The sequence below is a fragment of the Mercenaria mercenaria genome, chromosome 9 (genome assembly GCF_021730395.1).
Source record: "Mercenaria mercenaria strain notata chromosome 9, MADL_Memer_1, whole genome shotgun sequence".
Lineage (NCBI taxonomy): Eukaryota > Metazoa > Mollusca > Bivalvia > Venerida > Veneridae > Mercenaria > Mercenaria mercenaria.
In genome coordinates, this window is record NC_069369.1 from 54,606,758 (window position 1) to 54,634,750 (window position 27,993).

General features: G+C 35.3%; 1 protein-coding gene across 1 annotated transcript; it reads left to right on the plus strand.

The window, feature by feature from the left end:
• The first annotated feature begins 83 nt into the window (after positions 1–83).
• On the plus strand, positions 84–27,978 carry LOC123547159 (histone acetyltransferase KAT7-like). The gene is made up of 12 exons (XM_053550569.1): positions 84–246; positions 4,220–4,304; positions 5,314–5,928; positions 7,577–7,659; positions 8,307–8,393; positions 9,251–9,457; positions 11,060–11,257; positions 11,899–11,988; positions 13,024–13,164; positions 13,980–14,073; positions 17,861–17,967; positions 24,059–27,978. The coding sequence occupies exons 1-12, from the start codon at positions 232–234 to the stop codon at positions 24,182–24,184; spliced, it is 1,848 nt and encodes a 615-aa protein (XP_053406544.1). The 5' UTR covers positions 84–231; the 3' UTR covers positions 24,185–27,978.
• Positions 27,979–27,993: the final 15 nt, after the last annotated feature.

Genomic DNA, 27,993 nt, shown 5'->3' on the forward strand with positions numbered 1-27,993 from the left:
ATAAACTTTGTAACTACCAGCAGCTTTGTAGCAGCTCATGAAACGGGCACCGGGATATAGCGCGTCCAAATTTAACAATGGCCGAAAGAGGGCGCTTGAAACAGGAAAGCGGAAGTAACCTTTTAAACCGGTCAAAATAATCGATTTTGCGCCTTAACCTTAATTTACCAAATTCTGAATCGTTGATTCATAATCTGTTAATCGATATAATCCAGTGTGTTTCATTTCACCATGGTGAAAAGAAAGGTAACATATTTGAAATAGTATAGAAGATTCCGAGGAGAAACTGAAAATTCCCCCCACCCGCCATGACTGTTTTCCGATTTCTGAAATATTTTGTGAATATTTGTTTCGTTTCTGTTGTTTATGCTATAGTTGGAGAGAAAAATATGTGTAGTTTATGGTTTTGTCAATTTCTCCTGCTTCGTGAGTCTGATACAATCAGAACATAACCCAAAATAAGATAATGATGGGAAGTGGCTATTCGTGCGGATATCCCGAGTGACTGAGTCCCGTACAAACAGTGAAATAGCCATGAGGGGTTTGACATTATCGGAAGATAGATATATAGCCCGCAGGTGGAGTGACTATTCGTACGGCAGTTTTGTATTACATTGTACTGAAGTCATGCAACTGATATATTTTCAAACCGATTTCTTTACTTTCTTTATTTTTTAGCTTCCATATTTTGTTAAGACGTTCAGCCATTTTGTTGTCGCAGTTACAGTATTTGCATGAAGTTTTGCCTGATAATGTTAAATGTATAAGACTCATCCTCCATAACAATCTATGTTACATGTAGGCCTAAATTCAATTATTTCATTCAGAAATGCTTACGCTTTTTGTTATTTGTATAAAATCACATGACAATATTTTGATGTATGTGTATATGTAAGTGTTACATGCACAGATTTCAAATTCCACGCAATGAAAATGTCTCCTGAGGGTGAAATCGTGCACAGAAAGATAAAAAAGACATCATTTTCCTTAATCAATTTTCCTTAATATCTCCATCTTATAGTTATACCTTTGTTGTGGTCACCAATTAAAATTTATTATATTTATTTAATTCCGATGCAAGTTGACAGTTTACTTTCTGTTTTGATTCATTTTTGAAACCCGGATGCATGACGTAGTGGACTTGTACTAAAACTCGATAATTCGGTATCAGTAATGCGCTTTTGATGTCATATGTTCATCTGCAACAAAATGGCGCAGCCAAAAAATTCTTACATGTTTGGAACTGCGGTTGGAAATGTCTTAAGATGTTAACTTAAGTCTGAAACACTTGAAATGACCTCTCTTTCATCGAAGTCTCGTCAGTGATGTCAAACACTTCTTATTACACATTATAATATAAACAGCAAATAATATAATACTTAGAAAATTGTTTATTATTTTTATTTGAGCAGTTAAACTTTGTCATCCCCATTTTTCATGTTTCCCCCCCAATTTTGTTTGATAGGAGGTGAAAACACCCCTGGTCAAAAAATGTAGTGGGAACACTGGGTGATGATGACAATGAAACATGCTACCAAAGGCAACATGTTTGACACCTTGACTATTAACATCGTCATATATTGAAATAAGAGTGTACGTGAGTTTGTGGTTGCTCATAGTCATATTCAGCATGTCGTTTTTCCCTTTCTGAATGAAGACATCTATGTAGCAGCTGATGCAATCTTCTGCAATGATATGTAATCACATTGGTCATCATATTTTTTCTCTAAACTTGTTTTGGTTGTGTAACTTTTTTATTTTTTTTAAATATTGTAGATTTTTGTCATTTTGACAGCTCTTCTTTTACTTTAATTTTGCAAATTTTGCATTGTTTTTAAATGTACATTGTTCATAACACTTTCGACTCCTGGAGTACCTGGAAAAATATGTTAGACACACAATGACAATAATCATGAAAATAAGGACAAAATACTTTCGGAAATAAACTTGATGTATCCTACAAAATAGAACGTGACCAGTCAAAGTACATGTGATAAAGGACAAATTTGTTGTTAAATACAGAATGACATGCCCTGAAAGTTTTTTCTACCTGTTATGAATAGTTTGTTATATTCTTTATGATAAATCAAGGCATATGTGGCATAAAAAGCTACAAGAAAAATTCACCCGAGGGGAGGTTTCAAAAGACTTTACAAGAACCTTAAATACTTCTGTTTCGATTCACCAATACATAAAGCCACGAAAAAAAACGGAAGTAAATTTTAAGTTATCTTCACATTATAGTATCCTCCCATCAAATACCATAATTATGCAGTATTAATAATGATTATCTGACCTCTAGACGGCCCAATATGGGTTGTCTAGGAGTCCGGTTACTAGACCCCTAGCCAGTAGCCACTGCCATAAAATTACTTGCTGCCAAATCGATGTATGAACAACATTCTATTGACAGGTACACAGTTTAAAAAAGCAGTATTTCCTGACATATTTCGATTTTTATCAAGTTAACATACAGTGACTGCTTATCTGATGCTCTGTATAACTTTTACACAAATTTATCTTTAGTCAGTGTATAGAAACTGTCATTCTCATCTACCAGAGGTTTGTCAAAATCCTGAGATTAACCTCTGGTTTATTTCTTTCGTTTATTTGGTGAGCATGCGTACTAGTAATTTCTACTGGTTCCAGCCAATTAATGCAGCGATTTTTTTCCTTCTTTATAAAGGTCCCCTAAAAGGACCTTTTCCCAATTGAAAAATGCAATCTTTTTTCCCAGTTATCATCCAAAAATTCTCCAAATGACCAAATTAAGTTTGCATTTTGATGATTGCAGAAGGAAAACTTAGTTACATTGACATTCATCATAATTTAACCATTTAAACAGTTTATTTGATGCTATTTACATGGAATTAAAGGAAGAAGCATTCTAAATAATGTTATTAATTAACTATATGCCGAATTTGAATCTTCAAACAACATCTACATTGTAAAAATAGTACTTGCTAACAATGAATAAAGATCATACTGCATGATACTGATGGATAAAAATTTATTCCTTTAAACGGATGTTCAGAAATTTACCTGAAAATAATAATGTTTCTGGTAATAAGGCTGTCGGAAAGGACACAGTCATGCTTTTCATGGCCGGTTTTGATTGGTTTGTGAAGATTTGTCGTAAAATGTGGCTAATTAGCTGAAACATTTTACCCATAATGTAACCAAAATAAATATAGGCGAAAGGTGCCAGAGGTTCAACCAGGGAACCATGGTGGACCTCTGGTATGCGAGAATGAGGTCCTGTAGGCTAGGCACCTAGGCAGTTCAAAGACATGCAGCATGTTGGGCTGTGTCCAACTTTGACTGCACTTCCAGTATTGATGACATGCTATACAGTATGTTAAGGAAACTGTTAAATCTCCTGCGTATAGACGCCTGACTTGTCTTATGTATAAAATCTCAGATGATCTGGTTACAGTCCCCATGGAAGATTATCTCATCCCCTGTACAAGGCTGTCCTGCATAATCATCCAGTGTTTTACAGGTTAATCTCTGCAACCACTGACTTATTATAATTATTCTTTTTTTTTTCCAAGGCAGAGGTGTAAAATTCCACTCGCCCACTCACATTGGCGAGCTAAAGTTTTGTTAGGACGAGTGAAACTTTCTATATACTCGACCGACTGGGCGAGTGCTTTTTCTAAATTTCATCTAAATATGCTCTGAATTATCTGGCGAAAACTGATAATATTATATATGAAAATAATGAAGTCGGTAAACACTTAAAATTCAGTTGTGCAATGAGCATGATTAACAGATGTATGCAAGTTTGCAGGGACAGACACTAACCATTTTGGGCCACTGGTCCAAAGAGCAGTTTCCGCTAAATTTTTAAATGAAACAGTTACTGGTTCTCCAAATATTTTACTGGTCCTTGTTGCTTTTCACTGGCCTCGGACCAGCGGACCAGTGTTACTGTCGAGCCCTGGTTTTTCGGTTAAGATAAGACTGTGATTGATTCACTTTATAAGACACGCAAGCCAGTCTGGAAATGAAGATATTTTATCAGCGGTGGTGTTATTATATTCACCATTTTATATTTCGTAGTAGTAATGTGTCACATTTGATATTAGTAGAGACCCAGCAGATCAGCTGACGAAAAGAGGCATTTTCTCTTAAAAAAGGGTATACTTATTATTGTAAAAATTGCTACAATGTGTGAATGGGTTTTGATTACAAATGAAACGTTTTCTAATTTTAGCGTGGTGGAAACAATAGTTCAGCTGAAGAAAGTGATGGGTCTGAAGAAGAGAGTACGCCCATGAGAGTGACCCGTAGATCTTCAGGTATTGTTTATAGAAATAATCATTTGTTGCAGTTAGATACTCTTGACAAAAATGAACCATTGTAATTTGTTAGGTGTTTATTATGGAGTGGAAATGAATTTCAGGTTGCGGCCAAATTGTTTAGGTGGTTTACTTGAAACTTTTACCACTCACCGCTACATGTAGGTTCAAGCCCTTGATTGGTTTACAGATATGGTGTGGATCTACCTATGTGCCAGTCAGTTGTCTGAAATATTACCAGAAGGGGTATCAGGGGTCTTCCTCAGCCGTTAAAAGTAGAAAAGTCACTGTAATACTATGACTCAAAATGTGTCAGTGAAACCAGAAGCCCAACAGAACAGTCAAATTTCAAATGATGTTATGATAATATTTAAAAAATTGTATTCATGAGTCTTTCATTAGCTGTGTTATATAGTGACACAGCAAGACGTGTCTGTCAATGTAATCTTATTTAGCAATATTTCTTTGGTTGTTACAGTGACTGTAGCAGAAGCATTATAACTGCCAGTATAGATATATTTCTAGTCATACTTTCATATTCTAAAAGAGAAGGGGAATGGGTTATTGTTAAAATGAGATTATTTTTATGCTTGGTACCAACATGAAATTTATAGGTTTATTGGTGTGTCCTTAAATTAAATTTAAATTAAGTTTAGCCTTTCTGCGTAATACTGTTTTGTCATTAGTGCATTTTTTTTGTTAACATGTTTAAATTACTTATTAGAGCAGCTTTCAATACATCACCCTTTAGCCTGCTGGTGGCATGTTATTCTGCCTTTGTGACCAATGCAGACCAAGATCAGCCTGCACATCCCAGCAGGCTGATCATGGGCTGCACTGTTCCCTATTCAGTCAGTAAATTTTCACTGACTTCCATTTGCATAATAAATGGTACTGCCTAAATTGAATAAAAGAGCTGTTCATTTTAAAAATTTGGCAGGTAAAGGTTTATAATATGAAAACTAAAATCTGAAATGAATCTATCTAATTCAAAATCATAAATTTTCAGTAAATCCAGTAAATCCTCCACCAAGCCACAGTGCAGGAACACCAAAAGCAAAGAAGAGACGATTGTCTGGCGGTTCTTCAGTTGCCGATACAGCAGAGCCAACTCCAGATGCACACTTGGAATCAGATTCCGAGTCTGAATCATCAGTAGTAACTCCACGCACAACACGTTCAAAGGCTAAAGAGTCTCCGGTAACAGAGTCCAAACCGAAAGAAAAAAACAGCGGAATCTCAGTGGCAAAAAATAAGAACAAAGAAAATGCAGAAGAATCAGAAAAGACTGAAAAATCTTCTAAAGGGAAAGGTTTGTCAAAAGACAAAGACACAAATTCCGAAAGTGGGGAAACGGGTGATGAAAATAAAGTTAAAATAAGCAAAGACACAAACTCAGAAAGTGGTGATGCCATTGAAAAAGTTAAAGGGAAAACAAATAAGTCTAAACCTGGAAAAACTGGTAAAGCTGGGAAAGGGAAAATTAAGACCAAGTCAGTTCCTGCCAAGGGAGACAATATAGATGATTCCTTGATGGCAGAGTGGGCGGAAAAGCGTCCAACACCGTCCATGGACTATAATGAAACAAATGCCAAATGTCCATTACCAGGATGTGATTCAAAAGGTAAAAATTGCATACCACATGTACATTTATTTACTGTTAGTAAATACTTTAGTTAGTAGCTAATGCTGTTAGTATTGATAGTTCTTTCTGAAATACCGTAAGCAAAATTAAGGTTCAGGTTCATCGTTGATAGTTTTCTGGTACTACTTTAGTATAGAAAACATGTCTTACTGTATCTCTGAGCTCGCCCTCTTAGCTAAATATAGAGAGAGCACCGATCTGTGGATCGCAGGGTCGTGAGTTTGATCCCCTGGCGGGGCATATGTTCTCCATGATGATTTGATAAAAGACATTGTGTCTGAAATCATTCGTCCTCCACCTCTGATTGATTCATGTGGGGAGGTAACACATTGGCAGTTACTTGCGGAGAACAGGTTTGTTCTGGTACAGAATCCAGGAACACTGGTTAGGTAAACTGCCTGCCATTACATGACTGAAATATTGTTAAAAAAACAGTGTTAAGCCCAAAACAAACAAACAAATACTTATCTCCTTAAATGTAAAAAATGTGCTACTGCAAGTTCATGACTTTGCCTAATACAGAATGAAAATCAGATTTTCCATGATAGATTAGCCAAATCCTATATACATGTCAATAATGTTGGAAGAAGAAAATCAAATTACAGAGACTGCTAGCAAGTTCACAATTCATTCTGCATTTATGTTTGTAAACAGGACAGAAATATGCACATAAATACTTCAGGTAATTTATAATTATATAATAAGGAAGTTTTTCATGTCTTTAGTCTTCCTGTACATTGACTTGTCTGATATTTTCTCTTCAAGTTCAATAGAAGGAAAGAAAATTTCCTTATACATGCATTTGAATAAATGATTTTTTCCCCAGTTTAAAATTGGTACGGTTTAGAGAAATGTGGTTAAGTTAAGGTACATAATTATATCTAGGCAACATTGTAATTTGTAGTTGTTTTTTCATTAATTTAAAATGGTAACTAAAACATATTGGACACTTTATACATGGAAGTAAGTGTCTATAAGTAAGCAAAGACAGGTTCGTCATTTGGCACTGCTAAGTTCATAATCCTGATTTGAGTTAGAAGTTTGGAGTTTTAGCCTGCAAATATAGTCTGACATATTTTGTATCATTCTTTTTCTTTCACAAAATTGTCAGTGAATTTGATTATATATATACATGTAGGAACTCAGTGAATGACGATCTAGATTAACCTTTAGCACGCTAGATAAATTGTCGTCTGCTGGAAATTTCGTCTGCTAAAATTGTAAAGTTCATTCAATTTGCTCCAAAATTGGAAGAAATATTGTAAGAGTAGCAAACAGCTTGGAACCTGGTCAGACGCCGATTTAATCGGCGTCTGATCTGGTTCCAAGCTGTTTGCAAAGGCTGTTAAATTCGCCTGCAGCAGGCTAAGGGTTAATGATGCATTCTTATATGGTGTTTTTTTCTTGACAAAGTAACCAACCACTTCCCAGTCTGGAGTCTGGAATTTCAGATATAATGCCCAAAAGAGCATTTAGGCTCTTTCTTGACCCTGAAAGCCGAGTGTAACTGTATTGGTGTTGCTTAAAACTCAGCACACAGAAAACAGGAAGAAATCTGCACATTTCAAAATGGAACAATGTATTTGAACAGTCCTTCAAATTAGGATATGCTTGTTTGCTGTTGTAGGTCACCTAACGGGAAAACATGAGTCACATCGGACACTGTCAGCATGTCCACTGTACCACAACACAACAGCACAGGAATGTAAGGTAAACAGACATTGTGTTTCACTAATTTCCATAAAGGTATTGGACCGGTAATGAATATTGGTTATTTCCATGCGATTGCATGTTCTCCGTATGGGATTTCGGCATTCTCCGTCTGGTTGCTCATACAAACTACGGTACATTAGCAGCCAGGAAAATGCCGAAGTAGTATCGGGATATTATGTAATATAACATATATTGCCGATTGTCATTATGGATCCATTACCTTAAACCAGCTTGCAAATATTTGCCTTTTTTCATGAGAAAGTCTTTTATATTTTTATAAATACATGTAGCATTTCTGCATTTAAATCATTAGTTTCATCACACTTGGGCAAAATAGATTAAGCATGCTGATATTACCTCATTTTCCTATATTTTCATTTGAGAAAGGTCTGCTATTGGGATCTCTGCTAAATTTAAAGGTAAAAAAGATGCTTACTTACATTTTCTAGTTCACTTTCATTTTGATTGTTTCCATTTCCATTTTTCCATGCTTACAAGGTGTGATATATATTGGTATTATAGCTGGACAGTTTTTATTTAATAATCAAATTTTTGGGTCTTTGGCAAATGTATAAGTTTGTCTCGAATATCTTCTTTGATAGAACAATGAGCATTATAATTTATAATCTGTGTATTCCTTACAGGATCGTTATGATGAAAGACAGAAGACAGCCGACGAGCGACAGATTTTCATTAATTCACTCACAGATAGAAAAGGTCTACGAAAACAGGTAATGAGTTTATCAGAATCCTTACTGTGTGACTAGTTCTATCAGCCGGTGGAATTAGCTGTCTGTATAGAGACAGAAAGATATTAGTCTGTCTAAAAAAGAGACTTTTCCGCATTTCCAATGAAGTCTTTTTCTGCAAATGAGAAGTGAACTGTTAAACGCGTTTTCTGGATGAAATTATTTGTACTGATAACATTTTTCCATTATTGCTGAAATACATTTGTGTACTACTGTGTACACATGTTAAGCCAGATTTGCTTCAGCAGTTTTTATTAAGCCGGAAGAAATAGTTACCTTGAAAAAGGTACTGTAAGTTATCAGGGCTTATCTTCCTTAATTTGGGAAGATGTCCTAACCTTTAATTGTGGAAAATTTAAAGTCCTCCTTTCTGCGAATTTGAGAATTTTGAAAAAAAAATGTATTTTGATAGTTAAATTGTTACATTTCACAAGAAATTATTTCAGTAATCATTTATTTGAGCACATGACCTTGTGTTTCGAATACTTAAACGGTTACTGAAAATATGAACGGCCCTCAACACTTCCATTAGCAGTTTACTGAATTTCTTAAAATTCCACTAACATCAGCTCATTCAGCTGTATTAACCCTTTTTTGCTGGACATGACTGATTCTGCCGTTGCGACCAGTGCAGATCATGATCAGCCTGCACATCCGTGCAGTCTCATAATGACCTGCACTGTTCGCCATTCAGTCAGTATCATTTTGGTATGCACCCCTTTTAACAGTTAATGGTACTGTCCAAATTGAAAGATGGACAAGTTCATTATATAAATTTAGCATGTTCATTATAAATTTAGCATGGTAAGGGTTAAACTTTGCGCCTTTTCTGTCCACAGCATGCCAATGATGAACAAAAAGCAAAATTAGAAATTATACAGAAAAACAGGAAGAATGTGCCTGAGCTTACTGACGAGATAAAGAAGGCACATAAAGAACATTTGGACAAGTATGAGAAGTCACGGCAGCCATTGTTGAATGGTCTGGCTTCAGAACATGATCTGAAACTGTTCTATGATGCGCAGGCAAGAGCATGTGAACAAAGGGTGAGTTAAAAGCCCAATGACCATCTGAGTATTAACCAAAACACATACGTTTTTATCAAGGTCCAACAATGTATTTTTGCCGCGGCGGGGATCGCCGCGTGAGCGTTAGGGCAGAGGTTTCTCAGTCTGTCGTGGATGGTTGCACAGGGTTATACATGTGCGATTTGCAAGATTTTGAATAAACCATTTAAAATCATACAAATTATAAGAATCATTGTTGATTTTCTTAGAAAATGATTAATCTTTTCCATATTTAAAAGGTGAAATGAAAAGGTCTGACGCAATACTACACAAGTATGAGTTTTACATTTTACAGCATATATATGTCTGAAAATAGACTCCAAGGAGATGGGTTTACATAAGCTTTCTGTGAAAGGTGGTTTTCAAATCCTTAGAAATACAATTGTGATTATATGTGATTGTTTGTTTAAATGCACATGTTGATGAAAATTGAAATAAATACTGTTTAACGGTCAGGGGTGTAACTGATATAAGTTATGTAACCTATTTCAGTTACTTTTTCAAGCATTTTATAACCTGTATTAGTTATAAAATATAGATAACCCAGGTAAGTTATTAAAAAAAAAGCCTTTCTGCTGTTCTCTCAAAGTGACCTTTAAAATGTAATTAGTAGCAAACTGTGGTTAACCAAATTCTTTATCATCCTTGCGTAAAAAAATTTACTGCATAGCTGGAAAGATAAAAGGCCAAGGATTCAGGAAATGATTGCATTAGTCACATTCAAAATGAGGAATTGACACAGGAGGGCTTTGTAATATTTTATGATAACTGAAACAAGTTACGAAAGTAAACGCAATAACTCAAATGGGTTATAAACTGTGATAATTTGAAACAGTTACACCCCTGACTGTTTAAGCTAAAAGTGCAATGTAAGGTTGGATAAGAGTCGCATATAAAATTTTTGGAATTATAAATATTTCTTTGAATTTCAAGATTTTACGGTGTGACCGATTCTGTAATGATTCAATGAGAATGCATCTGAAAAAAGGATCAAAACTTAATTTACATCAAATTCATAAGAATAGGAATTACCAAGAATGAATAAGATCTTGCAGAATAGTGTAATTAGAGGTAGTAAAATGTAAATTATATGCTAACAGAAAATCTTTAACCTTTAGCCTGCTGGCGGCAAGTGATTCTGTCTTTGAAACCAGTGCAGACCAAGATCAGCCTGCACATCCGTTCAGTCTAATCATGGTCTGCACAGTTCGCTATTCAGTCAGTAAATTTTCAGAAAACACCCCTTCAACTGATAAATAGTACTGCCCAAATTGAAAGATGGACCAGTCCATTTTAGAAATTCAGCAGGCTAAAGGTTAAATGTAAATTATCAATATTTCAGATTACAGCCTTCTTTATTATACGCTTTAGTCTGGGAAGAAATTTATAGCTATATTCACTGTATTTTGACACTTATACATGAAATAGAAAACAAGATAGAAAAAAAATGCCTACTTACCAACTTTGTTTCTTTTTTGTCTCTCTCTCTCTTAGTCAAGTAACAGTAAACACAGGTTTTTTAACAGCATAATATAATCTGCATGCAACTTGTTAAGAAGATGATGTTGTTCAATGTTTTAGGAACATGAGATGAGTGTACACTACCAGAGATTTGATAACCAGGAATATCGTATTAAAAAACTGGAGATAGGACAGTACGAGATGTCCACATGGTATTCCAGTCCATATCCTGACGAGTATGCAAGGTTACCCAAGATCTACCTGTGTGAATTTTGTTTGAAATACATGAAAACAGCAACTATACTAAGACGACATGTGGTACGAACATTATATGAGTTGGCCATGGGAAAACCAACATAGTGGGTTTGCGACCAGCATGGATCCAGACCAGCCTGCGCATCCGCGCAGTCTGGTCAGGATCCATGCTGTTCGCTTTTAAAGCCTATTGGAATTGGAGAAACTGTTAGCGAACAGCATGGATCCTGACCAGACTGCGCGGATGCCCAGGCTGGTCTGGATCCATGCTGGTCGCAAACCCACTATGTTGGTTTTCTCATGGCATGGCTCATATTATTCAAAAACATTACGCTTTTAAGGTCATTGCAGAGTGGTTCTGTTATTGACTGGCTGTTGATAGAAATGTTGAGAGTTTTAGATGCATACATGTATGTTTATGCTTACATGTAAAAATGGTGTCTACATCTAGCAGTATACTTTTAAGCATCTACATTATCGACTTGCTACCTACTCATCAATTCACATGTTGGCGGTTCGGTTTTGTATGTTAAATAATTTTTTAATAAGACTGAATTTTCTGAAAATTGAAATTGAAAATTCTGACACAGAATCAAATTCTTTATACATGTACAAGAAAAATATGAACTATTATATTTGAATGTTAAGAGATAATTGGTTGATTGCATCATATTGAATGTTAAGAGATAATTGGTTGATTGCAGGCTAAATGTGTCTGGAGACATCCACCAGGGGATGAGATTTACAGAAAACATAACATCTCCATGTTTGAAGTAGATGGAAAGAAAAATAAGGTAAAATATCATATTTAAATTTGCTGGCAGTAACTTGGAGTTTTTGATTATCTCTATAATGAGACAAAGGTAGATGGAAAGTCTAGATAAACAAAAGAGAAAATGACAGGCAGTTGACAAATGAGCCGCGTCATTAGAAAACCAACATAGTGCTTTTGCAACCAGCATGGATCCAGACCAGCCTGCGCAGTCTGGTCAGGATCCATGCTGTTCGCTTTCAAAGCCTATTGCAATTAGAAAAACTGTTAGCGAACAGCATGGATCCTGACCAGACTGCGCGGATGCGCAAGCTGGTCTGGATCCATGCTGGTCTCAAATGCACTATGTTGGTTTTCAAATACATTGATGTAGTTATAATACCGGCTAAGTTGGAATGTGAACTAATGAAATATGTAAGGAAATCCTTTGGAAGAGTAGAAGCTTAAGTGGAACTCTGGTACACTGGTATTGAACCATCCTCTTTATCCCAAACGACCAGAAAATATAACAACACTTATAACTAATACACAAGGTTTCTAAAAGGAATAAGTATTCTCTAGCATCTAAGGGAGTGGTCAATGTTGTTGACACCGAATCACTTGCCTTTCACCACTGTGGGTTTGAAACCCCTGGTGGGATGTAGAATTCCTTAAGTGAGGAGCTTTTCAAGCTGGAAAATGGTTTTGCATTGTTCCGTCCATAACTGAAGTTAATCAGTCTGGCTGGTAGTTTTACTTGGGTGTCATCTGTAACTGGAAGTAATTATGCTGGGGGATGGCTTGAGCTAGGTGTTTCCCATAACTGAAAGTAAACAGTCTGGTTGTGGTTTTATCTAGGTGCCCATTTGTGACCGAAAGGGCAATGGGGGTCATCCTTCATCATTAAAACTGGAAAATTATCTAATGACCTTAATTTTGTCATTTACAAAACAAATGGACTTAATGTAAAGTATTTAATCTTGCTGTCTTGCAAAAGTAGGGTTAGGTTATTTTAGTCATTAAATAATAAAAATTAGATCAAGAACAGATATCTGTTATCCGGTGTTTCTTATTTCAGGTATATTGTCAGAACCTGTGCTTGCTGGCCAAGCTGTTCCTGGATCATAAGACACTGTATTTTGATGTGGAGCCATTCCTTTTCTATGTAATGACTGAAAATGATACACATGGTTGTCATATACTTGGTTACTTCTCTAAGGTAAGTCAAATGAATATCGTATATTACATGAATGTCTTTTTCATATTGAATTTATTAAATGAGTTGGATTAAATATTAAAATCCGAGGCTCTGCCGAGCATTTTGTCAATTATATTCAACAAGTTTAATAAATTCAGTGTGGAAAGATGTAAATGTAATATTGGTTTTTTCACTTGTAAGATTTTACTGCTGAAACATCAAAAATTCTTCTTTCTTTAGTTGATATAGAGCAAGTCAATTCAACCAACGTCTTCTATACTTAGAACAATGTCAAGGTCAAAACTTTATTACACTTCTGTAATACCAAATTATGTAATGGTTTTAATTCACTTACATAACATCAAACATGTGATAAATGATTATTGTAGCATAGACGACTTTTATTTTGTAACTATTGACATTCGGTTAAGGGGCTTGAATGGTTATGGTTGCTGAATTCAGATATTTTGCTCCTGACCACATGTTTTTGAATAGGCATGTGTGATATAGAATTGCCAGGAAACTTTCTGGCTGACTTGCAAAATATTGTTGGTACATTGTTGAGACTGAAAAAGCTGGGAAAAGAACAGACTTGTTGGAATTATCTGGCGTAACATGTTGTTTTAACGGAAAGGATGAAAACCAAGCACGTTAGAGCACACCTTTTAGTGTTGAAAATTAATGCATACCATGTTTATTGAGCTGCAAGTTAAAAATAGGCACATTTTAAGAGGATAATGGATTTAATGATTATTGGGAATAACTAATTTATTACTCTTATATCATACATTCTGTACTTCATGTTACATTATCACCATAAATTGATTATTTTACAGGAGAAGAATTCTTTTTTGAACTACAACGTGTCCTGTATCCTGACGTTACCTCAGTACATGAGGAAAGGCTTTGGAAAAATGTTAATAGATTTTAGTAAGTGTTTTTTGACATAATTGTTGATATATATCTGTTTTCCTACCCAAACAATGATAAGATTGCATCATTCTGTAGGAGTTCTTGCCTTGATGTAAATATTATTGTAATGCTGCAGTACTTGCATTTTGTTATTCTATAATGAGACAACAGGTAGATGGTAAGCTATAGATAAACAATAAAGACAATGACATGCAAGTTGACAAATGAGCGCGTCATAGAAAACCAACATAGTGCTTTGTGACCAGCATGGATCCAGACCAGCCTGCGCATCACGGTCGCAGATCCATGCTGTTCGCATTCAAAGCCTATTGCAATTAGAAAACTTAGCGAACAGCATGGATCTGACACTGCGCGGATGCGCAAGCTGGTCTGGATCCATGCTGGTTCAAATGCACTATGTTGGTTTTCATACATGATGTAGTTCATAATACGCTAATTGAAATGTGAACTATGAATATGTAAGAAATCCTTTGGAAGAGACAAGGTGAATGAACTCTGTACACTGGTATTGAACCATCCTTTTCAACGACCAAAAATATAACAACATTATAACTATACACAAGTTTAAAGATAAGTATTCTCTAGCATAAGAGTGGTCAAGTGTGACACCGATCACTGCCTTCCCACTGGTTGAAACCCCTTGTGGGATGAGAATTCCTTAATGGAGCTTTCAAGTGGAAATGGTTTTGCATTGTTCCGTCCATAATGAAGTTAATCAGTCTGGCTGTAGTTTTAACTTGGGTGTCATCTGTAACTGAAGTATTAGCTGGGGAGGCTTGAGCTAGGTTTTCCAAACTGAAAGTAACAGTCATGGTTGTGGTTTATCTAGGTGCCCTTTTGACCGTAAGGCAATGGTCACCTTCTCATTAAAATCGCCTTTTTTTGTAAATTTGGGAGGTACCAGGTCCTTTGGAGGGGAATTTCGTCGCGAAACATTGTTTGAGAATATATTGCTGAAAAGTTGTAAAACAGGACGAAACAAAACTAATTTCATTTTTTTTGCATGGGGAATTTTGGCCATGTGGAAAAAAGTATACCTTTTAGCATGGGGAATGGGGCGAAATTCGGCCTAAAATACGCATAAAAAGGCCTAACTGGAAAATTATCTAATACCTTAATTGTGTATTTACAAACAAGGACTCTATGGTAAGTATTTAATTTACTTCTTGCAAAGTGGTTAGGTTATTTTAGTCATTAAATAAACAAATAGATCAAGACGACTCTGTTGACCGGTGTTTCTTATTTCAGGTTATGGAATGTTCCCGGAGTACCTGAGTCTTGCTGGCCAAGTTTCCTGGATCATAAGTCACTGTATTTTATGTGGACCATTCCTTTACTATGTAATAACTGAAAAGATACACATGGTTTTCCATATACTTGTTACTTCTCTAAGTAATCATGATATGTATTACATGAAGTCTTTCATGATGAATTTATTAAAATTAGATAAAATAGTAATCTCTGGCTCGTCCGAGTATTGTTTGTAGTCACTGTCACAGTTATGAATTCAGTGTGAAGATGTTGTAATTGATTTTCGTCCACTTGAGTTTTCCTGCTGACGTCACACATTTCTTTTCTCTTTAGCTGATAAAGGCAGTTCATTAACAACTTTCTATACTTTAGAACAAATGTCAAGTCAAACTTTATACACTTTGTAATCACCAATAAGTAATGGTTTTATCTTAACTGCACATCCATATGGTTTAAGATTATTGTAGCATAACGACTTTATTTTGTAACTATTGACATCGGTTAGGCTTGATGTTATGGTTTGAATTAGATATTTTGCTCCTGACACATGTTGAAAGCATGTGTATACCATGAATTGCCAGGTACCTTTCTGGCTGGACTGCAAAGATTGTACTATTTTGAGATGGCACAAAAACATGGGCAAAAATACATTGACCTGTTGAAATACATTATTGAATTGTTTTAATCGAAACTGAGAAAACTATGCACGTTAGAGACATCATTCTTATGTTGAACCGCAACCTTAATGCATACCAGTTTATGAGCTCAAGTAAAATAGGGCAAAATTAAGAGTATTTTGACGATTTTGCAATAGCTTATTTATTATTTGATTCTAATCCAAACTTGACACAACATAATATTTTTTTCACGAGAAGACTTGTTCCTTTTTGAACTCAAATTCCTATCTGGTTACCAGTCATGAGGCCAAAGGTCGAAAAATTGCTAATTTTTGGTTTTGCATGCCTATAGAGATATTACATGGTTTTATTTAACAAACAATCAAAATTACATTCATCGAGGATCTTATCTTAGTCTGCAAATCATATCATGTAGGCTTGCCAGGTTATTTTAGGTTTGTACATAACCCATAATTGTAAATCAACATGTCAGGGATTATGCCGCAAGGTACTATAGGAACTGAATTGAAATTTCCTAATGTGACCAATAGTGGTTTGACAGACAATCGGATCAGAAAGCTTGATCCGCGCAGTTTGGTCAGATCCATGCTGTTCGTTTCAAACTATTGATATTGAGAAACTGAATGAAAGCATGGATCCTGAAGACTGCGATGCCTGGCTGTCAGATCATGTGGTTGCAACCACTATGTTGGTTTCCTCATGCACGCAAATGATGTTTTTTTTCTAAATTGTCACCATACTCCTTAAACGAATTTAACGAGTAACTGCATTGATATTTGTTTCTTTTGTTAGGTTATTTTATTATTAGCCGTAGAGAACAATAGATCCCGAGACCCTCTGTCTACTGGGTTGCAGTTACAGAAGTTATGAGGATGGTTCTCCTAATGTACGTGCAGAAATTCATCCGGTCCAGGTTGTATGCAAAGTAATGTCTTTTCAGATGCTTTAGCTAAGTAATTACATAAGGAACATAGTATTTACCAGTTCCTTTGACTTGCAATACTTTTTACTGAAGTCGCTGATACTTCTTCATTGCACAATGACATCAGATATCACGTGTCGTCATAGGCTGTCTTTTTGCTTTTGTTTGGTTTAACGTCGCACCAACACAATCATAGGTCATATGGCGACTTTCCAGCTTTGACGGTGAAGGAAGAACCCAGGTGTCCCTCCTGCATTATTTCATCATGGGCGGGCACCTGGGTACAACCACTGACCTTCTGTAAGACAGCTGGATGGCTTCCCCACATGAAGAATTCAGTGCCCCAAGTGCGGCTCCACATTAGTGAGGAGCAAGTGATTTTAAGTTAGCGACCTTAACCACTCGGCAAAGGAGGCCCGTATCTTCTGTCAGATTGTCATAGAACACATTCTTCAGGCTTTATGACCTCTTGATTTGGAGCCCTTTGCTCTCCCTACTGAGTTTAGTACAACTTGGGATGGCTTAAAAGGTAAAAATAGAGGACATATCTTAACTGTATAGACTAGGTGAGGTTTTCTGAATATGGAAATTGCCAGAAAACTGTTGATTAAATTCTACCTTTATGATCTGTTCTGACGTTAAATGATAAGTGTACTTTAAAACATGCATCAGTTCACAATCTGTCGCAGATAGTCACACAGTCATGTACTGTACTGGAAAGAATTTTAATTTTGAGCCTTATTTCAAATTTATTTGGAACAGACCCATTATGAACAAGCTTTCATGCTGTGGAGGCTCCCATGTCAAGTTGACTGTTTCTTGTTTGTATTTAAAAAGCTTATCAGATGCAGACGTTTAACAGGGTCCAGACCTATCTATTTACATGTGTGAGAAAGGAATATATAGGACAATTTCTTTTATTAATCAAACTATTGATACAACTTAATAATCTTTGATGGAATAACTGTTTCAGATGTGAGCCAGGAAACAGCAATCAATGCGAATGATATTGTAAGCACTTTACAGGCCCTCGGTATGCTGAAATATTGGAAAGGAAAACATCTTGTGCTGAAGAGACAGGTAAATAAATATGTTTATATATTCTGGTTTTACAAATGCTTATAAATGCATAAGTTCACATCTGTGAAAACTTTAAACTGCCGTTGATTCTCGTCAATACAAAATGAAACTTCGATGTTCCAGTTTCAGTTGATTCCAGTTGCACTAAGGGTAAGGTAGAGATAATTATAACTCGACTATTGAAATAATTGTGTTTTTAAGCTCGACTATTTGAAGAATAGTCTAGGTATTCTACGCACCCTGGCGTCAGTGTCGATGTCTGTGTCACACCTTGATTAAAGTTTCGTGTGGAAGTACATATGGCTATCATTTAAAGGCATTTACCTTTGAAACTTATTTTTTCTTTTTCTAGGTCAATTACCAACCTCACTGGGTCAAGTCCCATAACTCTGACATGCATTTTGGTCAAATTATGCCCCCTTTTGGACTTAGAAAATCCTGGTTGAAGAGAAAATCCTGATTAAAGTTTTACATGCAAGTTACTATCTCCAAAACTAATGCAGATATTGAATTGAAACTTCACATGTGTCTTCGGGGTTATGAAACTAGGTGATAGCATCAAGTCCCATAACTCTGATAGCATTTTGGTCAAATTATGCCCCCTTTTGTACTTAGAAAATCCTGGTTAAAGTTTTGCGTACAAGTACATATGGCTATCATTTAATAGCATATAGCTTTGAATCTTATTTTTTTCTTTTTCTGGGTCAATTACCAACCTCACTGCGTCAAGTCCCATAATTCTGACATGTATTTTGGCCAAATTATGCTCATTTTTGGACAGTTTTGTGTGCAAGTTACTAGTATCTCCAATACAAATGCAGATATTGAATTGAAACTTCACATGTGTCTTTTGGGTTATAAAACTAAATGATAACATCAAGACCCATAACTCTGACATGCATTTTGGCCAAATTATGCCCCCATTTGGACTTAGAAAATCCTGGTTAAAGTTTTTGCATGCAAGTACATATAGCTATTACTTAAAGGCATATAGATTTGAAACTCATTTTTTTTTTTTAATCATTACCAGTCTGACAGGGTCAAGTCATGAACCATCATTTGGCCAAATTATTGTCCTTGAACTAAAAACTTCGGTTGTTCTGTGCATGCAGTACCTCATTCCAAACATGCAGATTACTCGATCGTAAACTTTATAGATATTTAGCATTTAGAGGTACATTCTGCTTCTTACATGGATCTTAATAGTCGAACGCTGTCGTACAGAAGCTGTTATTTAGAATATTGAGTTACATTTTAACACGGACACTGGCCTGCAAGATGAACAAGTTGATCTAGTTAAGTATACAACATAAAAATAAAAAAAAAACCTGCTTGGACCTCTATGTAGTGAGCCTTGGATTTTTAAAATCACTGATGCTGAATACAATATGTCAATTATTCACCATTGAGCAGTACATTCTATGAGACATTCATCTTAACATTTTGACGCACATCAGAAAACCGTTACTAAAAAGAAAACCTTCAGCTACTTTAAAGCGTAAGTTTTCATTTTCAGTATTTAGCTTCATTTGAAAATAAATCTAGCTATGTCTCACCTTATTATTGCCTCGGTCATAGTTAGCGTAAGTAGGGTACAACATGCCTTGCAAACTATAGTAGTCTAAAAGTTGTAGAAACTGGTAGTGTCACCTAGTTGAGAGGTCCAGGTATATTTCACCGTCAGTGAAATATTTGGTCTGCACTTGCACCCATGTATATCTGGTCAAGTAGAAATGATACACTTACATGCCACAAAAAGTCAGACTCGTGGTAACTGAAGAACTTAAAAAAACTATGTTCTGACTCTTAAGGGCATGTGCTTTCATGAAAGGGATCTTGTAAACGTTCGGTGCGCTGATAACATGTTCATCTTGCATAGATATTAGGTAAGTTCGAACGAAGTAATTGCTGGTTTGGCATGCGAACGAAATAAATGCGAGTAAAGTAGTTGTAAATATAGACTAATCTGCACTATTTATACTCCTCTGCTCGAAGTTCTGCATAATACAATGATGACTATGAATCTTTTCATCAACATACATAGTCAGTAAGAACTATGTGCTACCTATGGTTCATGCGAGTAATAACTCAAAATTTCGGCTGCTTACCATGCGGCCATGCACTCAACTACATTCGCTTATAAAATCATTTTGATCAAATTATTACGAAAACAAACTAGGGCCTTGCTTTTTAGTTTATCAGGCTATAACTGATCAGTTTTTATAATTAATCGCTAATAATCGTTATTGTCATCCGATTACGTTTTCAATTTCAAGATGGCGCGACTTCTGCATCGGGCTGAATGTGCTTCGTATACAAATCAGACATCGGCTCGATTTAATAATTTGGTATCATATCAAAGTTAAACGTTATTATATTTTAAATGATTCGTAGGAATAAAAACTTGTAGAAAAATGATATAAATATTTTGATCTGTCAATTTTCATGGTGGTCTGCGAATCGCAATCTTAATATTCTAGTATTTAAACAGGCTAATTAGCGCATCGAAAAATGTGCGATAATCAATCTACATTTAAATAGATACAACCTTTAATAATTATCGTTAATGACGTTCATCATACTTCCGTAAAAGCTAGTGATTGCTTCACGTCGATGCTAAAAATCAACAAATTTTCACTACTTCCGAATAACTATCATAAACAGTAATGATAGCATTAAATCTGGTCATTCTTATGTCATTCAACGTATGCAACGTAGTCGACCGTGTCACAGGCTAATAGAGTAACAAATACACGGAACTCAAGGCCCGATATGGCTTTCCAGGACTGGTTTGAAAGGCATTGTCAAATAATACAGTTCATAGATAAGGGCACGTGGCGCAAGGCGGTTGAAGCACTGGGGCACTTCAACGGCAGGGCTGGCATGTAAAAAGGTCTGAGGTAACACTTAAAAAAATGGGGTTTGATTTAGTGGGTAGAGATAGGCATATTATATTGCTTGCAATGAGTACTTATAAGCGAATGGTAGACGTGTCTACCTTGTGAGAGGTCGGGGTCATTATGTTAAGGCTGAGTTTTCAGTCTGTCACATAAGTTATTTGTTTAGGTCCATTGTTCCTCAAAAATAAGAATAACTTTGAGCCTTCTAAGGCATATATTTTGAGACACACATGTAAAACCAAAGATAAGCCACCCACATTCCCCTTAGATAAAATTGCAATTTTGCAGAATATTGGTGTCATCTACTTACTGACTGAAATATTCAGTTATTGAAAAATGACATTCCAATATCTTTTCTCAAGGTCTGAGATGACCATATTGAGAAGTGTCCAAGGTCCAACCATATGAAATGATTGTCCGAAGCCATCTGAAGTGACCCAATAAGTCAAGTCAAAACGGGTCACATGACATAAAACCAGCATAGTGACGCATAGTGTGATTTTACAAAAACGTGTCATGACGACAATACTTGGGATGTCTGAATAAGTTGTGGATGGCAATGTTGACTATCAGAACAATACTTGAAATCCCAGTGCAGTAATTTTAAACAGTGTTAACAGGAGTCATTAGCACTCTGCTCCAATTCCGCTATGATAAACTCAGGCAATTACATATGCTCAGATATGTTACTCCTTTATGACATAAAACAATTCTTTGTTATTGGACACGAGATGCAAGAATTATTTTTAAACACAATATGCAAACTTTGATATTAATTTAACTGTTTTTTTTTATGAATTAATCAGAGTTCAAAAAAACAGTTATTACTCTTTGTACATATTTTCTGATATAGGCGACCACTTTTTTATTCAGAATGTTTTATGCTTTTTTTCTCTCATTTCAATGGAGAGTGTGAAGATATTTCAGAACGATATCAAGGATACGAACACTTTGTTTGAATTTTCGTAAATCTGACTTAAGTTCACAATTGGAATTACGACAAGATTAACTTTTGAATGAAATATTAATAACTTTGAACGTTGTTACGATTCAGCAAGTTAGCAAAAGTAGAAATCAATTGTACATGATATGCATTTTATTATGACCTTTTTTTATTTTAATCATGATAAGGTCTTGATTCGTGAATGTTGAAATATTTTTGAAGATCAATGATGTCTCTGTTACACCTGTCCATGCTTTAAACTGGTCAACATACTGTCAAGTACTGCTAGAATTCTAATTTTCAGCTCAAATGACATTAATCAACATCAGATCCGTTTGGTTAATTTCCTTATATCCTTCAAAAAGTGTAGAATAGTATTGACTCTTCGTTCCAGTGTCAAATTGTGAACAGATACGTTAAAAGTACATATTCTTGATAAACTATTTACAGCTTTTAATTTCATTGCATCATACCATTCATCCAGTATGAGGTCACAGTAGGATCTGGAGCATACCCTAGAGATTGTTGCTGAATTTGACGATTTGATAGAATCATGATTTAGATATATTTCCGCAATCCATTAATTTTACAAGTGTGAAGATTGACAACGTTTTGTTTCCTTAATTGCAGATGCTGCTAAAGCTCTCCCTCGCCATTTATACCTGGAGGTAATAACTTCCATCTAGGATTTTTCTTTATGCCGCCTAAAAAAGAATTTACGTTAGAAAGTGGCCCTTTGGGTAAATAATTGCCCATTCAATATTTGACAGCAAATTTTTGACCGATGAACAGGCTTATGAAATTTCAACACCTTTCACCCTCTCTAACAGTGATAGGAAAGATCAGAAAAATATCAAAATTTTTCACTGATTTGGCCCCGTTTTACTTAATCTTTTTATACTTATTTTTACCTAGTATCATATTTTACTAAAGTGTTGACATATGCTTTAACTTTTACTTTTTAGTATAATAGTCTCTATCTGTAGGAAATAACTCTGCCGTCTATTTGGCTGAATTATTGTCCTTTTGGACTTTGAAATTGCCTCATAAAATTGCCATTTAGTGCAAGACTTATCGAAATCAAAGTAATACAGGAACATTGTTTGTCTAATCTATTTATTTCTTTAGTCTGAATATCCGTGGAAATATTTTGACCCCATTCTTCAATCAATTCTTCGAATAGTCGAGCGCGCTGTCATCAGACAGCTCTTGTTAAGAATATTGAGTTACATTTTAACACCAGACACTTGAGGCTGCAAGATGAACAGAATGTTTTTGTATTCTGTAGTTTAGAGTAATACAAACATAAGAAATAAAAAAAAAACCTGCCTTGGACCTTCTATTGTTGAGTGAGCTTGGATTTTTAAACCACTGATGCTCGAACTAGCAAAATTTCAATTTATTATCCATCTGAAGCAGTATCATTCTTATTGATGACTTTCATCTTAACATTTTGAGCACACCAGAATAACCTTTACTAGACAAGACCAGTTCAGCTAATTATGAAAGCGTAAAGTTTTCATTTTCATGTATTTGTAGCTTGCCCGATTTTGAAAAAAAATCTCTTGAGCTATTGTCATCACTTTATCTATTGCCTCGGTATTAATCTAGCTGGGTAGAGTGTAAGGGTACAATTACATTGCCTTGCTATATGAGCTAGCTGTTGTAGCAACATGGTAGAGTGTCCACCTTAGGTATGAGAGGTCCCAGGGATGATTCCCGGTCAGGGTTGAAATATTTTCAGTCTGCCGCATTGGCACCCAATGTAAATAACTTGCAAGTAGATATGAATAAACACCTTACAATGTCCCACAGAAGTTCAGACTCGTGGAACTTGAAGAAGAACTCTTAAAAAAATGGAGGGGGTGTATTTAGTGGGGTAGAGTATAAGGATGCACTTATATTGCCTTGCTATATGAGGTAGCTTTTATAGCGACATGGTAGAGTGTCTACCTTAGGCGTGAGAGATCCGGGTTTCGATTACTGTTAAGTGCTTGAAGTATTTTCAGTCTGTCGCATTGGTTTTTTGTTTAGGTCCATTTTTCCTCAAAAACTAAGAGCTATATCTTTGAAGCTTATCAAGTGTGTAAATTGACACAACTGTAAAACCCACAAGAATAAGCCCCGCCCCACCATTCCCCCTTAGATAAAATTGATTTTGCAGAATTATTTTGGTCTGTGATATCTACTTAGCTGACTGAAATTTAGTTTATTGAAAAATGACATTCCTATATCTTTTCTCTACAAGGATCTGATTGACGATTATCTGGAGAAGGTGTCCAAGCGTCCAGCCGATATGAAGATGATTGATCCGAGCCATCTGAAGTGGACCCCACATAACAAACGAACGTCACAGAATACAACGCAAGCATAGTGACGCCGGCAGTGATGTTGGTGATTTGTTACAAACATCGTTCAAGACGGACAATATCTTGCGGATTGTCTTGAATAAGTTGTGGATGTGCAATGTTGACTACACTCGAACAAAATACTTTGAAATCCAGTGCAGTAATTTTAAACAGTGTTTAAACAGGAGATCATATAAGGCAGCTCTGCCTCCAATTCGCTACGGATAAAATGGAGGCTAATTACATATAGCTTCATGAATGCTTATCCTATAATGACGTTAAATACAAGATTCTTCTGTTATTGGACACGAGTATGCTAGAATTTGTTTTAACACAGATATACAAACTTTGATTATTACATTTTTAACTGTTTTTTTTTTTATGAATTACAATCTAAGTTTACACACAAAAAAACATGTTGATTATATTTGTACATATTTCTTCATGATATATGGCTGACCACTATTTTTATTCATGTAATGTTTTATGCTTTTTTTTTCTTCATTTCAATGGAGATGTTGGTGGAAGAAATTTCAGAAAGAATTATAAGGATACAAACAGACTTTTTTTGAATTTTCTTGTTAAATCTGACTTAAGAGTTCACAATGGAATATACCGAACAAGAATTAACTTTTGAATGAAATATTAATACTTTGAACGTTTGAAGATGTCAGCAAGGTTAGCCATAAAAGTAGAAAGTTCATTTGTACATGTATATCGCATTTTTATTGACTATTTTTATATATTTTTCATCAGATAAGGTCTTGTATTCTGTGATAGTGTTGAAATATTTTTATAGAAGGATCAAATTGATGTCTCTGTCTACACCTGTCCCTCTGGCTTTAAACATGGTCAAACATTACTGTCAAAAGTAGCTGCTAGAAGTTCTAATTTCTTCAGCTCTCAAATCTGAATTATCAACAGTCAGAATCACAATTTGGTTAATATTTTCTTATATCACAGTTCCACACAAGTGTAGAATTTAGCTAACTTGAACTCTTCTTTCAGCTGTCAAATGGCTGAACAGTATACAGTAAAAGTACATATTCATTGATAAACTATTTACAGTCAGTTTTAATTTCATTTTGCATCATAGCCAGTTCATTCAGTATGGAGGTCACAGGTTATGGATTCTGGAGCTGGTCCCCTTAGGAGGAATGTGTTCTATTTGACGATTTGATAGAAGACATGATATTCAGATATCATTCATCCGCAATCCCTGATTTATGTGGTGATGTTGGCACATACAGGTTCTTTTCCTTATATTGCAGATGCTGCTAAATGGCGTCTTCCCCTCGCTGATTTTTATCCCTTGTGGGTAAAATTCCACTTGCTAGGCATTTTTCCTTTTCCGCTAAAAAAAAGTAAAATTTTCGTAGAAAGTGGCCCTTTTGGGGGAAAAACATGCCCAATTCACATATTTGACAGCAAATTTTTGACCGTTGGTAACGGTTTATGGAAGTAGGTTTATCAACCTCACATCTTCTAAAAGTGAAGAAAATGATCAGAAAAATATGCAAAAATTGTTTCACTTATTTGGACAAAAATCAAGCGTAAGATTTACATATATTCTTTTCATACTTGCAGTTTTATAATACTGATATATCATCATGTACATAAACTGGTAGTTGCATTTTTCATTTTAATGTTTTTGTACATAACGGTATAATTTATCATCTTGTTATATGAATTGAACTGTAACAGGTACATGTATATAACATGTGTTCTGTATATGAAAGATTAAGATCTATATGATATTGTTAAGCTTGTCTGATTGGCTCAGATGGTAGAGTGCAAGACCATATATTGAGAGGTTGGAGTGGCTGGTTCCCTGGCAAAGTGAATACCCACAATGATTTGGATGAAATTATATCTTGTTATATGTCTTCATCCTCCAGTACATGATGTGAAGTTGCCAATTGTTTGGATAGAACTGACATGGAATCCAGGAACCTATGATAAAGCTTCCAGATTGCCATTACTCAGCTAAAATATGGTTGAAATGTGTCATTAACCCTTAGCCTGCTGGCGGCAAGTTATTCAGCCTTTGCAACCAGTGCAGACCAAGATCAGCCTGCACATCCGTGCAGTCTGATCATGGTCTGCACTGTTTGCTATTCAGTAAGTTTTCATTGAACACTCCTTCAAATAATAAATGGTACTGTCCAAATTAAATGATGGACCAGTCCATTTTAGGAATTGAGCAGGGTAAGGGTTAAATACAGAAGGGAGCCCAGCAGTTATTGATCACCAGAAATTCTCCCTTGACCATGTTTTTAAAACAACATGAAGACATGTCTGTATTATTTCCCTTGCATTGTAATGAAGATATGAGATAACTGGATTTGAACAAAGTTGTGTATTTAAGTTTTTTAAATTTTCATACTTGCACTTAATACTTCCACTTGCCTGTACTTAAATTATTACTTTCTATGCATATCCTTAAGTTAAGACATTACCTTGCCTGAACTTAAGTTATAACTTTCAATGATTGTACTTAAGTTAATTCATTTCATTGCCTGTACGTCAGCTGTATTTCCCTGCCTGTACTTAGTTAGCAGATTTAATGCCAATACTAAGTCAAAGGTAATTATATTTCCATACCTGTACTTAAGTTACTACTTTTCTACAGTTTTATAATATTGATTAATGTTTTGTTTTGTCAGTTTAGATATTTGGATGAACACAGTTGAAATAGGGCAATGAATATATATTTATTCAGAATTTTCATATTGATAGAGTTTTTTTCTAATAACTAAAACTTCCTTATTTCATAAGTTTCTGTACTATATTTCTAAAGGTTGAAGCTATAAATGATTTATTGCTTTTCATGTTAAATCTTTTATATCAAGTGTCATGTTTGAATTACTTTGACACTCGGTTTACTAGGAAATTTTGGTATTAAAAGAAAAAAGTTAACTTGGTTATTCACATAGAAGTTATAGTAAAACTTCCAAACCCATGTTGTGGTTTTATGTTCTAACTTGATTTTTTGCTTAAATGAGCCTCGGATACCATATTGCAGTTGTATTTATTGTTTTTCGCTTGCTTCCTTTATCAAGATAATATATATATATATATATATATTTAGGCTCCTAAGTTGTTTAATGTGGGTTCAGAGAACAATCTGCACTTACCATTGGTCAATTCCAAAATTGTGCTTAGAAACAACCAGTCAAATGCTTAAAATTTAGCCTGCTGGCGACAAGTGATTCTGCATTTGCAAACAGTGCAGACCAAGGTAAGCCTGCACATCCGTGCAGCCTGATCATGGTCTGCACTGTTTGCCATTCACTTAGTATCCTTTTTGGTCAGCACCCCTTTTAACAGTTAATGGTACTGTCCAGATTGAAAGATGGACAAGTTCATTATAGAAATTTAGCAGGGTAAGGGTTAAGTTTCAAAACTGGACTCTGATTGGCTGTTTCTGAGAATCAATGGCAAGTTTGCATTCTGAGACTTGTCTCTAACCTAGGAACCAGACCCAGATTTATATCAAGAGTAACATATTACTGAGATATTGACATGGATGATAAAAATACACAGTTGACCTTAAAAGGGTATGAAATACATGTCATTGTTCATGTTCGTTGAAGTACGAATGCTTTGAGAGCAGGCTGTAAACCAGTTCCTATATTCCTGTACTCGAGCTTCACACAGTTTAGGACTTGAGAGTTGGTAAGCATCATGTATTGATACAAAATTATGTGTCATTATTGTTGAAGATATGCATTTGTTGTCTTAAATCATGAAACATTTGTAAATCAGTATCATTTGTGTTACATTTTCATGTTAAAGAAATAAAAACTATCTCTCAGAATGTTATGCTTTTTAG